Raw genomic sequence first — 17,843 nt, 5'->3', positions numbered from 1 at the left:
TTTGTTTCCTCATTTGTTTCGATCAAATTGTCATTGTTTGTTTGCAAAAAAATATAAAATATATTTTCAGTTACACCAATTCATTCAATAAAGAAAAAGTAATAATTCAATCAAAACATACACATATATAAATAAATCTTCGGGCGTATCATTAGACAAGAAAATCTGATGAAATTTCAAACATTTTTTGCGGTGAAAAGTGAATAGAAAAGAACAAATTTTGGTAAAAATTGGACAAATTTGGAAAAAAATCGGGAAATTTTCGAGGATCATATGGCAAATTTTGTGTGCGCTGGGTGGGGGTTGGATTCCGATTTTTTGGTGAAAAACGGGGAAAAACGTAAAAATTAGGAGGATTTTTCGACTAGGAATGTTTTAAGAAATGGGTGTGGGAACACAGGGAATGTGAGTGAGAAAATTTGGAAAAAAAATTATGAAACAAGAAAAAACGAAATAAAATTTAAATGGATATGTGACAAGAAGATGCAAAAAATATGAAAAGTTTCTCTGGGGGTCCTGCTGCTGGATATTATACGTAGACCGGAGTCACATTGTGCTCTTTTTCGTAAGCCTGCCACCTCACATCATCACTTTCATGAGTTACGAATCGTTGACCGACAGCTTTTTCCAGTACTCGTAGATCCGACCATAGGGTGTAGTTCTGAAAAAAAAAGTTTTTCAATTTTTTCGTAAAAAAATTAATTTTCGAAATTATTTTTTATTGAAAAACCAACAAAAAAAAAATGCATTTTTTGCAATTTGTATTATTTTTTTTCAAAGGATTTTTGCGCTTAAAACAATTTTTATTTATCCTTAAAAAAATGTTTAAACCGATTTTTCTGTAAGTAAATTTTTTTTCGGATTTTTGGATTAAAATTATTTTTTTTTGCAATTTTTCTTTACTTTTTTTGGATTTTTCTAAATTTCATATGATTTTAAAATGATTGCAAATTAAAAAAATACAATTTTTTTCTAAGTTTTTCGGATTTTTTTCCCGATTTTTTGCAGGTAAAACTTTTTTTTGCTATTAAAAAAAAATTTCAAACATTTTTTCTAAATTCGAAATTTTTTAAAGCCGATGTTTCGGATTTTTTCAAATTAAAAAAAAAGAGATTTTCGTATTTTTTCCTGATTTTTGTGTTTTTTCCCCAAATTTTGAAAATTTTAAATTTTCGTTAAAAAAATATTTTAGAATTTTTTTTCACAATTTTTACAGTAGAAAGTAAAAAAAAGTTCAGCTTTCAATTCACAGAAAAAATCTTTAATTTTCTTTTTTTAACTTTTTCAGCTCGAAAAAATTTTCGCTGCGAGACCCAAAAAAGGTCTCCATATGCCTACCTGCATCCAGATCTGCGACTGCGCTTTCGTCACCGTATACCGCTTGCTCATCTTAACTTGGAGCAGTCCGTTGATGAATTCGATAGCTGCAAAAGAATTCAATAAATCTCACAGATTCTTTTCTAACAAAAGTATTCGCCCTACCATTCTCAGAGATCTCCTTCCACGGTGTCGGCGGGTACATGAATTCGGCGTTCTGAATCTGATCGTTGATATCCTCGTCCTCGTTGAACGGGAACGTTCCCGACAGTGAGACGTAGACAATCACACCGACACTCCACATGTCGAGCGATCGATTGAATCCCTTGTTCCGTAGAACTTCAGGCGCCAGGTAGGCAGGCGTTCCGACGACACTCCGCCTGAAGCTCTTCTCTCCAATGATTCGAGCGAATCCGAAATCGCAAAGCTTGACTTGTGGGAAGTCCGAGTTCGAGTTGAGAAGGATATTCTCCGGTTTCAAGTCACAATGCACAATATTCAAATGATGAAGGTAACGGAGAGCTTCAAGGATCTGAGCCACCAGGAACTGCGTAGTCCGTTCCGAAAGCCTTCCTTTCTCACTGGACAAGATCATCTCCAACATGTCACCCTTCAGCTTCTCCATCACAACAAAGATCCGATCAGTCGTCTCAAGCATCTGCATGAAGTGAACCACCCCAGGATGGTCGACCTTCTCCAAGATCTGCACTTCAGCCCGCAACAGATCCTCCTTGTTCGGCGGGAATTTCAGCTTATCGATGAGCTTCACGGCGACGTGTTGACCATTTCGTCGGTGGATTCCTCCGTAAACAGTACCAAACTGTCCGGATCCGAGGACTTCTTCAGCGAATATTTGATAAAGTTGTGAGAATTCGTGTTCCGTTTGGATTTTCGCGCCAAGGTGCCCAGTTTCTCCTGAAAAAAAACAAGATAGTTGTACGTCATCATCGAATTCGCCAAAAAAAATTGTGCAAATCCCATTATTTATTTGTTAAAAAACAGTTCTACTGCAACTAAAATTCGCCAAATTTTCTTCCGGCAGCAGTGGCGCGTGTTCAAAAAACAGGAAAACATGTTGATTTCAGAATCCGTCTCCCCCGATCAATCTTCACCTAATTGTGTCGCAATTTAACGACGGCATACGTAAAAAGTCAACGATTGATGTGTAATGCGATCTCTATATAGTCTTGGTCCGAGACAAATCGAAAAATTGATAAAGTACAGGATGACCTGTGTGTGACGAAAGGGCGAGAAACGTGAAGATCAGAAAAAAAAAAGAAATAAAAAATAATTGTCAGACTATAGGTCGCGAGACTAAAGTTAAATGCTATCAATTTATATCTTATGATGGAAGAGTTTCAGCGAGAGGCTGTGAAGCTCGGCCGCCGCTCCGCACACTGTTGCGTCGCAGTGGCGGCTCACAACTTTCTCGCTGAAACTCTAGTACACGTGGTGTCAGAGTGCCTCGTTTTGGCTTGATCTACGTAGATCTACAAAAACTCGGGAGAAGAGACGCTGAGTTCTCAACTAATTTCGCATGGTTAAGAGCGTGTTGACGTCACATTTTTTTGGGCGCAAAATTCCCGCATTTTTTATAGATAAAACCATAATGGGCCAAAGCCTGGCACCATGTGCTAGTATGGTGGCCTAGTCTTACCTTCTGTCGGCACTTTCAGCTTATCAATTCGTTTTCCGCCAACCACCGAACTTTGCGGTGTTACTGGCATCAGTGCGGACTGAATCGCCGTCGTCCATGACTGAGCATCCAGGGAGGATCCCTTCTCGTCAGATGGTGAACCGGCTGAAAATTGTAAAACAGGATTAGATAATTGAACTGTGTTTGCAAATTTTATTTCGAGAATCTCTGAACAACTCTGAAAACTAATCGATCTGCCACTTGTTTGAACATTAAAAAAATGGAAATATGTTTTACCGTCTCCACTCCATCCATTCCTCTTTGTCATTAATACAAGGCAATCTGCTGCTCTGCCGAGCATCCTTGACGCTGTCGAAGCTATCGATGAGAAGCTCGAATAACTTCCAGCTCCTTCCGAATCAGCAACGGAATCCGGTTCCGAAGACGCAGTGGATCCACCACGCCGTGTCCGTTCCACCGTAATCGTCGAGCTCACCGTCGATCCTTCCCGGCTTCGCACACACGACGACGAGGCGCCCGACGAGCCGAGATACCCGGAGTCGGTGGACGACACTGTCGACGACTTTCGTGCGATCGGTGACGCATGAATGATGTTGTAGAGCTCCTCGTCGGTGAGGCTCGAGTCTTTGATGACGTCAGAGTCACCGACGCTGATGATCGTTCGGAATTTTTGATGGCGTCGCGGCGAGAAGTGGACGAGCGGGTAGTCTTGTACGGACTGAGATGTGGTCGGCTCATCCGCGTGAGGTAACCGCAGAATGTTTAAGATCATTGTGATATTCTGAACAAGAAACCAGGTTTACTAAAAGTATAAGAGAGGAAGATATAGAGCTCGAGAGGAAAAAAAGTTAGGAAATGAAATAAAAATAAGAAGTATCTGAACAAATTTGAGGATTTCAATCTACAAAAAGTCTCCCCGCCCCCACACATTCGTTCTTCAAACTTTTTGCACTTCAACTATTCAGTTAGTCAAAACAACAAAAAATGCAGTGTTTTGCACTGTAATCTAGTTGATCGTCTGATCTAACAGTACCTAACACAAAATACAAATATAGCCGCCGGGGACAGGAAAGTAGTGACCAAATATTTCAAAAGTAGTGTGTGACATTCAGAATTTCCTGGCAAATTTCAATTTCCAGAAAAATTCAATGTTTCGAAAAAAAATGAACTCAACCCAAAATTGGGTTGATTTTAAGGTTCAAAAGTTGGACTTAAAAATGAAAATATTTCCTAAAATTAAAATATGTACTAGTTGGCGAAACAAATCGCACTCTTAATCTAACCAGTCTAGAGAAATCACTATTTTTGATGATTTCATCTCAAAAGAGGGGTCATCAGGAACACAAGAGTGCATTTGTTTTAGGGAAAACCCGACGACGTCTTCTCCAAATAGCACACACACACAAAAATACGCCAAATAGGGGACAAGAACTAGAAACCCTCTTTTGACTAAATGATTGTGTGTATGCGAACGAGAAAACAAAACAAATTGTGAAAACAAAGTAACACTGGGAAAATGGATGGGAGAAAAGTTAAGCATCATCAGAGGGGTCAGTAGTGGGGAGAAAGGAAGTAGAAAAGGAAACAAGAAGAAACAACGACGAGGAGAGGGGAGGAAAAACAATTAGATAATGAGTGAATGAACAACGAATAAATCAAAGGAGAAGAACACTGAAAATGGGTTCCTGGAAGAGGTACAGTACCCTTGTAGGAGGTAGCCCAGGGGAGGGGGGGGGGGGGGCTGTAAGAAGTTGCAAGAGCATAGAAAAAATCGAGAAATTTGCAATCTTAATTCTCATGTACATCGCAAACCGACACCCGATCGCAAGAGAAATTCGAAATGCTCTCTGGATCAGTGGAGCACATTTGCATCAACATAATGAAAATTGCCTCTTCAAAAAATGTCGAATTTTTCAAAGTTGCCGTCGGTAGCCGGAGAAAAAAAAACAAACACGACGATTCCCGGAAGTGAACGACGATTTTATAGCCCATTTTTTTCGGTTGAAAATGGAATACATGTTTTCACTACATATATAAATGCAAGATAAAATCATTAGCCATGAAAAAAAGACGAAGGTGAGGAGACAGGAAGAGACCGGAATACCTCATCAAGTTGCTAGGGGGCCCCCGGCTGGTAGGAGAAAAGTAGGACTAACTTTTAAAAGTTACCACCACCACTCGATAAATCGACAACTGCTGCTTCTCTTTTTGTTATTGTTTTTCTCAAAAAGGTAAAAGTTGGAAAATATGGTAACTGGAAATGAATTAGGAGAAACCTGCAAGAAGCCAGTGGAAAACTACAATTTCAAGTGGTCCTTTAAGGAGAACATTTTTCGGCTTTGCCAGGAGAAGCATCTAGAATCTAGCATCTTATTCAAATCGGAAGGGGCGAAAATCGTCCGTTCCAATCTCATCACTTAGGCGCTTGCGCAGGTGAAAATATAATAAGAAGCAGTACGTGTTTCCGCAAAAAAACAACTTTTCCGCCGTTTTTTTCTTATGCTTCATAATATAATCGAATCAGATGGAGGGGGAATTCCAGAATTAGCTGATATACTTAGTCATGTGGCTGATACAGTAATCCGAGAGACCTAATTTCAAATCAAAATCAAACATCTAATGTTGTTTAATGTGACCAACAAAAATCAGAACGCTTTCAATAGAAAATAACTGTCCGATTTTTTTTTCAATTCTCCTCAAACCCTATCCAAAACCACCTAATTGAACAATTTTAAAGTGTCCTCCTATGTATTTGTGCGTAGGTGTTTTTGTTTGTAAGTCGGGGGAGGTGTATGTGTTATGTCCTTCAAAGATTGAGACTTGGCATTTTTCCAAAAACTAAAGGTTACTGTAGTAGAATACATAATACTACTAGGAAAAGTTCAGGATCAGGCGCTGGCAAAAGTAGTTTGATAGTGAAAAGTCAAACATATATATAAGAGAAATCAAAAAAGTATGCATATGGGCGCGGCAAAATGTGGGAACGAGATTTCAATCTATGCAAATTGCGCAACAATCTCATCCTTTCACTACGACGGGGCGTACGGACGAGGGGGGGGGGGGGGGCGACTGTACCCATGATGATGAGGACCCGTGTAGTCGGGATGTACTCATTATCAGACGACTACATCGGTCAATCTATTGTAGTGAACTCAGGGTTATTATTTCTCGGCATGTGGTGCCCCATGTTAGCAAAAAAAAAATGTTTAGGAGTTGGTGAAGCTTGTAGATCGCTACCAAGATTTTTCCGAACTTCCGACAGAAGTTTGGGTGGAAAATTGGCAGGAGTTGGACCAAACTTGTTCGCGGCCTAAATCAAGCCTAGCCCAAACTCTGATCAAAATTTTCATTTCTCAGACGAAAGTTGAGCAAGAAGTAGGGGCCTAATGCCGAGATGAACACAAAGCTTACTTCTTTGTCACGTGGACAGATAGTAATAGGCCACGCAATAGGCAACCTGCGCATTAGGCTTCTACTGCGCCAACTAAAAAATGCAGAGGCACAGTTTTTGAGGCGGCGCAAAAACCCCGCAACGTAGGTCACATATTCCGATGACGAGATATTTTCTGCAGCAGAGTCACAGAATCTCTAGAATGCGGTGACGGATGACGAAAATTGATAAGATACATATATTTGGATGATATAAACCATTAAGAGAAATCAACGGAACAATGCCATGACCGCGGAGTTAGAAAGTTCGGCCACCAATTTTTTTTGCATGGTTATGTCAAAAACGACACACACACGAAAAAGTGGTTCTGAAACAAAATGTGGCTTTAAATGTCTCTCTGCCACTGTCAGTGATGATGTCACCTTGGGAAAAGGGAAAACAACAACAATGAGAGTCAATTAGGTTCGTCAAATGTATGTATGTATTATGATAATTTCCAACAAAAAACATGGAAAACGTTCGTGTTATTCCAAAAACAAAGGAGAGTGATCTTTAAAAATCCAAATACCTGTTTCAAGTCAGAAGATTCATAATTTTCCAATTTTCCAGAACATTGTTTTTATTGCTAACAAAAAACCGTACAAAACCGTTCAGAACCCACTCAATCGACTGGAAAATTGGCAGAAAAATGTGAGGAATTCAAAGAAAAGTGGCAAACGAACGTTCAGGAAAGGTGAGAAATCGGAAAGTTTTTGTTTATTTTGTTTTGTTGTAGGAAGGGGAAAAAAAGAAGAAGAAGAAGAACACATATTCAACATGAGTCAGCCTTATTGGATTCGAAGAAGAGAGAAGAGATGTTTCGGCTGGGGCAAAAGTTACTTTTCCATATAAAATTCTATCCAAAATTCAAAACCTCCAGAGAGAAGACACCCCGCCTCCACAAGATCCCGCCCAGCCTGGCGTCACCTATATGTACATATTCCAATGTGATAGCATCAGAATAATCAGAAGAAGAAGAAGAATCAGTTGATAGGAGAAAGGCACAACAATGGGAAATTGTTTGTGTGTGTAATTCAACAAGGTAGTTAGTTTATTATGCCACCAGCGCCAAATTTTACACACTTTGCTGCTGCTGCCGCATTTAGATTCTCGATTCAATGCTTCTTTTGAATTCTAGGATGACGTAGAACTCTACTAGTAATACAGTAATATCGGAAAATCATCGTGTTCTCGAACAAGACGTCGTCGCAAAATTCGATTGGAAACATCTCTCTCACTCACGAAAAGAACGAAAATGGAGAGGATGTGGTGATTTTTCCTTATCATTTCAACCAGCCTCTGCCTACGTCACTGTGACGTCTACCGGCGGAATCGACGGATCGAAACCGTTTTTCGGTTGGGATCTTGGGCCACTCGCACACAAACACACACACATGATTGATTCGATTCTCGTTGTCGCTCTGACGCCGCGCTTCGATGGACATCACACAAAATTGTCGTGGGAGAAAATGAAAAGAAAAAGAAGAAGATGGACGTTTTTTTCTGGTGACAAGAAACAAAAACAGAACAGAAAACAATATCACGTTTTCCGGGAAATGCTGGCTTGAGTACGCCCGGCTCTTACAGCATGGCCGCCGAAAAAATTGAAAAAGTCGGTCACTTCAAATTCGACAGTCACAGAGCTCTTCAAAGGCTATCAAGCTTCAGGTCACCTTCAGGCCAAGTTCAGGCTTCAGGCCCGATTGCCGGAAAATTCAATTTCCGCGCACCCCTGCCTGTAAGACTGCAACTGCAAACAGACCGATCTACAACTTTGAAATTCTCCAAAAGCGGTAGAATCTAGTCGAAAACTTGAGAAAGCTCTGAAGCAAGTTTCAGACAGATCAGCGTCGTCCCGACGTTCTATGCACTCTTCGACGTCAACGGGACGGGGGATAACCTTGATAACCATGCGATCGTCGTCAAGTGATAGCATTCACATTACATCTACCAGTTGTACTCCGTCCTCACACGTAGGCGCCAGAAAGGTGTACAAAACAAAAAGTTGACTTTTTGGCAAAGTGCTAGGGTTCCGTTTGACTTTTTGAGCTTTTAAAGTGATACGGTATCAGAAATGGTGTGTTGAACTGTTACTTCAAGATCAAGAAACTAACTTGATATTGCATCAAACTACACAGATTTTCAATTAAAAAATTTGGCCATTTTTCTAAAAAACTACGGCAAATTTCACAGATCTCTCCGTAGATGGTATCAGATCAAAAACTTAAGAACACGGGTTCTGTGCGCGACGTCATAAAGTTTGGTTTGCAAACTGCCGGCGATTTCCGAAAATTACGTATCTTTTTTTTCTGTTGCCTCTTTTTCATTTCTTTTTCATATTCTGAGAAAAAAAAGCGGAAGTGATAGCAAGAAGGTTGTATACCAATAAAATTGGAACTTAAACCAACCTCCATCCGTTTTATTTGGTACACTAAAACCGCACAAATTACGGTAAGAGGTCCAAAATCAGTGGTCGAAAAACGTTTTTCGCTGCATTGAAAAGAGTCTAGGAGTACTGTAGACATGGTGCAGGCTATCACGTACATCCTACTGGATGAAAATTACGGTAACAATCAAGTAGGGGACGGGGGAATGTGTACTACATACTAGTACCATGGAGTAACAACGCAATTATTTAAATACTGAACCGTAAACTAGAGATCAACAGGGACTAAAAATTTGAACGAATACACACACACACACACACGTGCTTCAAGTATCTCCATTATCCAAATTAAGGGTCGAAAAGTGCTAATTAGACCCTGTAGACAGGAAGAAGTAAAAAAAAATAACAGAAAGTTCCATCATAATTACTCTGGAGACTAATGTTGTTTTGCAGAAGAATAACAAATAGTTCGACACTGTCTACGTGTGAGAAACACTTAAAGTACGAAACACACACACACAGGGCCTCTCGGCAGGTATTGTTCTTTGCGCTAACGTCATACAACCAACAACTTCCGGTCATTTCGCACCTGCACCAGGCGATATCGTAGTTTTCAAGGTCCTAAATCCTCTTCTACGCATTGATCAAATGATCTATCTAGAGATAAGTCACGAATTTCCGAAATATTTGAACTTGATCTGGTGAGGGGAGATATATAATACATCACGAATCACAGTTCATATCGGCGATAACTCCTCATAATTTGATATACGCCAAAATCATAAATTTACATGCCGAAAAGGGCATAATGCGAACGTGAGGATCACAGCGCGACGGGTCAAAAAGTTGGAGACCTCTCCGCCTAGACGCCTGTTTGACGGCGGATATCTATGTCGGTGGGAAGGCAATGGTTGATAAGACGAATTGTGAAGAACTAGAGAGAGGGATATTAAAAGTTGCAGAGGGCGAAGATCAAGATCTACCGGGAAAAAACAGTTAAAATTGTAAAAAACACAGCACACGAGATCGTAATCATATCAGCGATTCCAGATGGTCGGAGGGGAAATTTAATCTCATTAGCCAGCAGATGTCGAGATAAAATGAACTATTCGAATTGTGTAGATCCTATTAATTCTAGCAAGACAGTGCACTATTATTCAGTTGCAAAAAAATGTATCAGATCTCGACGCGACAAAAAGTCATACTTGTCGGTCGCTTCAAGACCTGGTACCGTAATTTTGGGCCATTTGGCGATAATGGTGCAAAGTAGGTTTATTGCACAATTTTGTAGCTTGCTGAGCTTTCGTATCGGGCTTAGTGTCTGGGAAACTATACATTTCAGCACATTTTCTAGTGAAAATTGTGCGTTTTTTTCCAATAAGGCATGTTTCAGAGCATTTCAAAGCTTCGAAAGTATCAAAATTTGAAGAATTATCAGATTTCCGTAGAGTTTTGAAAACACTGATGTACTTTTGTTTTCGAAATTGAAACTCTCCGAAACGCAAATATTTGCCATCATTTATAAATTTTAATTCGTCCATTACAGAATTTGTGCAATATCAGAACTTGTTTATTCATCGCCTGACCCCAAAACCTTCAAAAAAAAGGACAAAAAGTTTCTTAGACGTTTCTAGAAGGTGTTCAATGAATCAAAAACCCCTTCTCTCTCTCCCGAATCCGAAATTTCCATAATCAAGTACTCGGAACGCCCCCGTGCAGCAACAGCAGCAGCAAAATGGGGGATCATCGTCTCGGCATCGCAAATGATCCATATAACATTCTGTTGACTTGTGTTGACGAAACAAGACACAAAAACATGAACTCGAACAATTCACACTTGATTTCTATATTACAGCAACTTCAGAGAGAGATGAAAATTGTTAGAGTGACCATTGCCTCCTCGTAGTATTTGTTACACTGCTTGCAACAGCAATGATACAAAAAATCTACTGCCAACAAAACTGATGAAGGTCAGCACAAGGCGAGTGACCGCAGGAAATTTCTTTAAAGTGTAGAGAATGTAGTGTTAATTGAAAGTTGAACTTTTTGAGACTAAAAATTTCAAATTTCGCAGGAAAAAAGTTAATTAACCTTGGAAGATATTTCGAAAAAGTTGGCGCCAAGTTAAAATTTCTTTAGTGATAGGTTTTGAGAAAGAACCTAAGATCAGAGCTTAAATAGTGAAAACTTTCGGCAGTACCGAAATTACCGAATTACCAAAAAAGCGATAGCTACTTTTCAGAGCCTTTTCAGTGCATTTTTTTAATCTTAAGTTAGCTCGAAAATTTATGTGGACCGGAACAAAACAAAAGGAGAAATATTTCCGTCACGTCTCTTGGAAACCATAAATTTCATGGAATCTATTCTTAAAATACTTTAAATTTAAAGAAGATCTAGGATATAGACAAGCCCGCCAAATAGACACATAAAAGCGACAGAATGAAATATTCATTTGAATGACGTTTTGGCTCTGAAAACATGTTGATAGCGAGGTCGAAAAATTACTTTTTTTTATTCCAGAAAAAATTGGGAGCTCTGGGAATGTTTAAAGCTATTTATACGCCGTTCTAATGAATTTCAAGAAAATTTGACAAAAAAAACCGCGCCACTTCGCGAACTGCCATTCTGAACGGTCAGTTCTTCGTCAAAGTTGCTGATAAGACGACGACCCACTAACCCCCAATATCAAGCTCCGCCCCTTTTAACCTAGAATTCCTTAATCTTATCACTTGGCACATGATGATATAATTTAACTTTTTTTGCCAGAGAGAAGGACAAAGAAAAACTGAAAAATAAAAAAATCTCAGACAAACTAGGCGCTGCTGACCGTCAAAATTAAATGATGGTGGTTTGGCGCGCGGGGCACGCTTGACCTCCACTTTACTACAACGCTTCTCTGTTTGGAACGACTTTCGAACTGGAATGCAGGTGAAAAAACATTGGTGAAAATCTAGAAAATGGTTCAGTATTGCCTTTTTGGTGTTTTTAAAAGGGTTTTAATTTAGCTAAAATCTCAATTTTGTGCTACTTTTCCGTGTTGAGCTTTAGTTATAAACTACCCGATTTTGCATAAGTTTGAAGTTTTAATAATGTTAGTTGATAGGTGAAAAAACCTACTGAAGGTATTCCTTATCAGTAAAATAACACAGAATAAATATGCAAAGTGTGGTAAGTTAGTAACTCCAGACGCAGCGACAGAGAAAAGTTGGCAAAATGCAAGATTCAAAATGCAAGGGCAGAAAACCTCAATCCAGACATTTCTTCCAAAAATTGAACAGGCATAAAAAATTTACGAGAAAATTTCAAGGCGTCTCATCAGGAAATTCGGAGTTTGAAGCCAAAATTTTGAGTCTATGGGAGAAAAAAGTACCAAAAAAATATCAGAAGAAATACTGAAGTGTGTGTTTTTTTTCGATGCTTCTTTTAATTTCTGTGGTCGAAGATGTGGAAATGTTACACTTTTTCTTCTCCTGTTCTTCTCATCGACCACCAAAAAAAAAAAACAAAAATAACCAAAACAATTGACCATCGGTCGGGCGTTCACACACAATCAAAAATACCACACAGTGCCCCACGCTTCTCCCCCGAATGCTTCTCCCCCTACCTGTGTTCGTTTTTTTTTATAGGAGGAGAAGAAGCAGACGAAGCAAAAACAACAAAATATCGCCCTTTTTTACGATTTTGTTGTTTATTTTCAGAGAAAATACAGGTGATGGTGGGATGGGCAAATGAATCGAATTTTTACGATTTTTTTGGAAGGGAAAAGCACAACCAACAAGCTAGTCTCGAATTGAACAGGAATATCGGGTTTTCTTGCTTGGAATTTTTTTCAGAAAAGTAAAAGTGCAATTGAATTCTCAAAAAGAGGTTAAAGGTCGAAAGCTTGAAACTTGTTGGATGAAATTCAGGGAAGTATTGCTACTCCGTAGTTCAGTGAGTGGTGGCCGAGTTATCTATGTTTACGGCTACGTAGAGAAAAATTGCTTTACCTGCGGGCGGTGAAATGATACTGAAACTCGCGTAATAACTTCTGTTTTCTGAGTTTTCTAGAAAGTCACAGTTGTGAGAATCCCATTCGAAAGTCCCACGCCCCCTGTATAGTGCGTGAAACCCAAAAATGTCGGCTGCGGCGAAAAAAGACCACGTCTCGCCCTAGTGCAGAAATGAAGCGAGAGGCTGGTGTGAGACGGACAGGTTGGAGGCAGGTGTCAGGCATCGAAACGGCGCCTGCCTTCCATGCAAGTTCTAACTACAAGTGATCTCGTTCTAACTTTCTTGCACCGACGTGGCAAGACTTCAAGTTCAAACTACACGGAAACAGTTTCTCAACAAAAGTGAATTCGCGAGAAATACTAAAATTGAAAAAAAAAAACGGTAACCTTCTCTCTTTTGACCATCGCGAGAGACCAGTTATGGCGTGGGTTCAGAAAGTTGTAGTTTCAGCGAGAAAAAAAACTACATATAAACCTTGTGAAAATTGGTTTTCCAAAAAATGTTGACTTTATTATCAAATTATCAATTCAAAGTTGGAAAATACGATTATATAACATGCTATTATCAGCTGACGAAATGTTATAGAGAGGTCATTAAGAATAGTTGGCGAATTGGTGGAATGATTTTTGGAAATGATAATGGAATTTTCAAAAATCAAAACTTTTGCACCCATAATCATGATTTGTTTAGTTTTGAAAACAACAGTTTGTGGAGTGTAGGCAGTTGATGAGACTCAGACGGGACCCAGTGTAGATGTACGGAGCGTAATAAAACGAAATGCTGTGTAAATCTACACAATTTCGGCTCTTCCAGCGTCACGACCCCTGGATCCCGGTAGATCTTCGTCTCTGCAATTGTGGGGATTTTTGAATAAACAACCTAAACACGCCAAAATTGAAGATCACTGATTCATAACACCTTGGCCCCGTAGACAACTTTTCCAATTTTGAACTGCCTTTCTCCAAAACCAACAAAATTATCGTTCAGACGTCTAAGTCTCACCTTCTCTCCATCCGCGTCTGCAGCGCAGTTTTGCAATCGGAAGTCGGTCGAGAGAGAGAGAGAGAGGAAGAGAGATCAAAAGAAGGAGAATGGCAGGGGAAAATCTTCGAGACATAATAGAGGTAATCAGGCGGGAGGAATCTATTCGGCAAAATTTTCAATTTTGTTGCATGTACAAAAAATTGGCTGCGCGGGATGGACAAGGTGAGAGAAAAAGCACTTTTAAAAGTAAACACTGTGGGTTTTCAAGCATTCAGAAATCAGTACACTTTTCTAGAAGTCCATGGCCTGAATTCACAGCTTTGGAGCTTGAAGACTAAAGGAATCGCTTGCTAACTGTCAAGACACTGAAAATTGGAATTTTCCACACAGCTTGATTCAGCAAAAGCTGATCTATGTGGCTGTGGTAGTTGCGATGATGGCTTCAGTGTCATGATTCGGTGTTAGAAACAAAAAGAAACAGCAAATTGAGAAATGGTAATGTGGCGGCGGATGCTAAATGATGAACACGACGACGACTGACTTCGTGTCTCGGGAATAACGCCCCATACACAAAAGTAACAAAAAGTTATTAGCTGCTTCTGCTTCCTTCTCTAATAATATTCGGGATTCCTGATTGCCTCTGATTCTAGATTCCATAGAAATTGTAACATATTCCATTGCATATATCTTTTGGATTGTCCCCTTCTTTATTGTGTGTAGTGAAAAAGGAGGAAAACTGGAGGAGTGTGGATGAAGAACACAAGTGAATTGCGTGAGATTCGAGTGTGGTGGAGGAACTGTGCGTGCGGGAGAAAAAAAATGTAAAAGTGAAGAATATGTCAGGTAATTGACTGTATAAGAAGGTATGACGGGTAACTCATAACACACCAAGAAAAATCTAAGGAGGTCTCTTTAATTAAGGGAGGATATTGTTGTGTAAGACCAACTTTTTGGATAGCGTAATAAAGTAATTAATATAACTTTTTTCGTAGTTCCATATATACCTAAAGAAGTGAGTCGAGTCGAGGGCCTGTGAAGTAGCCGTAATCTTAGCTAAATATGAAAAAAAAACCAATTTCTGTGAACACAGGGTCTGCTACTCACAATGTCATAAAAAGAAGACCTGAACATTTTATTTACACTCAAAATAAAAAACTGCGTGGCGTGTACTGCAGAAAACCTAAAATTTAGGCTCCGCCTTTTTCTCGTCCACTCACGGAGAAAAGGCAAAAATTTTGACCCGAAACCAATATCAGGCCGCCGACATCTCACGGGTTCCGCGCGCCGCTGCGTTTAACTCGCTGTGGGCGTGGCGAGCTGTCTCCGCCTGCTGCGAGTTAAACATAGCGGCGCGCGGAACCTGTGAGATGTTGGCGGCCTGATATTGGTTGGGGTCAAAATTTTTGCCTTTTCTCCGTGAGTGGACGAAAAAAGGCGGGGCCTAAATATTAGGTTTTCTGCAGTACACGCCACGCAGTTGTTTTTATTTTGAGTGTATCATTGAGAAATCAGCTTGAAAATTATTTGAAATTCGAAAGAAGACCACTTAACATGAAAAATTCCAATTTCAAAAATGCAAATAAAACATTCGTGTCAACTGTTGTCGAACCAAAAAAGTGTTCACTGACTCATGTCCCAGAGTTGGGGCTAAACTTTCATAAATCATTCATAACGCAAAAACATTTTCAAAATCCAAAAACTTTCAAGAAATCTCGAAAAATCCAGGGGAACGCCAAGAATGAGGAAACTACTTTTCAAAGTCAGCAAAAAAATGAAGAAAAGACGAAGCTTTACGTTGGAACAATGAACACCTTGCCCCTTGTACAACCCTCAAGAAGAGGTCACACTCATTAAGCATCATCTGATGGCATTTGGAATATAATGGAAGAGGAAAAAAGTGTTATCTAGATCATTGAATCTTGTTAATTTTCGGGGAGAAAAAACTAATGAACGAACAAAAGCCTGGCAATCTTTGAAAAGGTTCCAGCGTTCCATTACTGGCAATTTTTGATGAAGTAAATCTAGCGATTCTCAAAATTAAAGGATTTAGTGTCTGTGGAAGTTCGCCAAACTCCATGTTTTCTCGCAATATTCGGAATATTTTGACAACGACAATGACTCATCTCAATAGTCTTTTCACGACCATGCAAGACGATTAACCTTTCATGTCTATTCATTTTGCAAACTATGATTTCATTTTGTATTTTTTTGATAGTACAAACTGGGACGCACTTTATGAAAATTGAAGAACCCGCAGAGTTTAGGGGAATTGTGGTCAGATTTTGGAAATTTGTGATTAGCACAAAGTGATGGAGCAACTTCAACATTCATAGTTCATAGTTAACTGGTAAGTTTCTTGAAAACTGCTTTTGGTATCAAGAAGTTTTCCGATGAAATCGTTTTTTCCTGAAATTGATCAGAATGCTGTGTTCAGGAATAACTAGCCAACTTTCAAGAAAAAGTTATTTTCAGACAAAGCTCACGTGGTGTCAAAATGCCCGATTTTGGTTTGATCTTCGAGAAATGCGGGAGAAGAGACGCAGACTTTTCAACTGATTTTTCAAAAGTGTGCTGACGTCACATTTTTCTGGGAGAAAAATTCCCGCATTTTTTGTAGATCAAGCCGCAATGAGCTTTTCAGTCAACCGAAATCAAAATCAAAGACAAAAATCGATTATTCGAAACCAAAGAAAAATAGAAAAATGAAGAAAAAATACAGAAAACCTTTTGCTGCTTCAAGAGGTTTCACCCCTCCATTTTTTCTAAAGAAAAAGCATTAAAGCGTAGTAATAGGCGGGTGGTCGCCATCGCCGCCGCCGGTGGATTATTGTGGTTTTTGTAGAAAAAAAGCGAGAAGATGACGAAAAAAAACGCCGCTCGCCCACCATCAGTGGCAATCGACGACGATTCTAAAAATATGCATGACGCATAAATTTCGAAGGGGGAAAAGCCTTACTACTATATTACGTAGATAAACAAAATATGACCTTCGACACCTGAATATTCGAGAAACCGGCGGCTGTGAGGCGATAAATGTGTGGAGAATGACTAATATTTGAACTTTGAGATTGGTAGCAAGATGTCTTATATAGGCAATGTTGCTGGAAATGATAGAGAGACTATCGGAACAGAAATTGTAATTTGCGAAACTAATTTAGTTATAGGCAATCTTTAAAGATAGTTTGGTGCAGTAAAGAACAGTTTTGATCATCAAAATGTGTTTTACTGAACTCTAAGAAAACAATTTTCCACTGAAACTTCGTCTGAACCACGGCTAGGAGGATCATAACATTTATAGCCGAACTAACCGATATATTATCGAAATTAGCCGTTAGCCAAAAACTTTGAAACTTGGGGGTTCGCCCCCCAAACTCTACAGAAAAGTTTCTATTAGATTTTAGTAGAGCTGAAGTCAACCTGAAAAGCCATGTAGCCTATCGAGGTACTGTAGGCGTAGCAGATAACACGTCAAGCTTCTAGGAGCTTTGTAGGTCTGAAAGCAACCTGGCAACATAGATGTCAAACTCTTTCTAGTTTCGACCAACAACAATGCGTTTTGACCTTTGCGAGTACAAAAATCACGTGAAACAGCCACTTGAGACGGCTTATTTCTCGAAAAACATGCCCAGTAGTACATACTTTTGTGGCAAACTGAAGAAAAACGAGGTCTACAATAATTTCTCAAGAAACCAAAAAGTTCCGAGAAATAAAAGGAAAACATATAAACCTATCAGGTCGGTAGCGAACATTTCATTCGTTTTATGGAGGTACAAGCTTGTCGCGTGGGCGGCGGCATGGAAACCATGGAAATGACCCAAACCGATTAAATAAATCAATCACTCATCGGTCAAATACTTGAATTTCGTAAAAAGGAATAAAAGGTATTCGGGAGGGGGAAGATCAACAAGATCATCGAAACAGTAAACTTTTTGAACGGTTTGAAAAAATCTCAAGAGGTGTCTTATATAAAAAGTCAAGCATCCACAAAACTTTAAAATATTCCAATTGCACCATAATCAATTTGGTGCTTCTGGTTCTTAGCTTTTGGTTCTTTTTTTTCGGTTTCTAGTAGACCG

General features: G+C 39.3%; 1 protein-coding gene across 6 annotated transcripts in view; it reads right to left on the bottom strand.

Annotated features, from left to right (window-relative positions):
• Positions 1-61: 61 nt before the first annotated feature.
• The window catches only part of dkf-2 (Serine/threonine-protein kinase dkf-2), a gene marked incomplete at both ends in the record, with an annotated part of 40,820 nt that continues 23,038 nt past the window's right edge, over positions 62-17,843 (bottom strand). For 4 of the 6 annotated variants that reach the window (NM_001269796.3, NM_001269795.3, NM_001269797.3 and 1 more), the window contains 4 exons: positions 530-661; positions 1,339-1,424; positions 1,483-2,232; positions 2,975-3,118. In NM_001269796.3, the coding sequence (NP_001256725.1) occupies positions 530-661; positions 1,339-1,424; positions 1,483-2,232; positions 2,975-3,118 (1,112 nt within the window). Of the gene's footprint in view, positions 662-1,338; positions 1,425-1,482; positions 2,233-2,974; positions 3,119-3,250; positions 3,756-17,843 lie in introns of those variants that run through there. The other 2 variants (NM_001356774.3, NM_074838.7) reach the window with 2 other exon arrangements.

Source organism: Caenorhabditis elegans, chromosome V, assembly GCF_000002985.6.
Source record: "Caenorhabditis elegans chromosome V".
Lineage (NCBI taxonomy): Eukaryota > Metazoa > Nematoda > Chromadorea > Rhabditida > Rhabditidae > Caenorhabditis > Caenorhabditis elegans.
The sequence above is the reverse complement of the archived record's forward strand: the minus strand, read 5'-3'. Positions and strand labels throughout refer to the sequence as shown.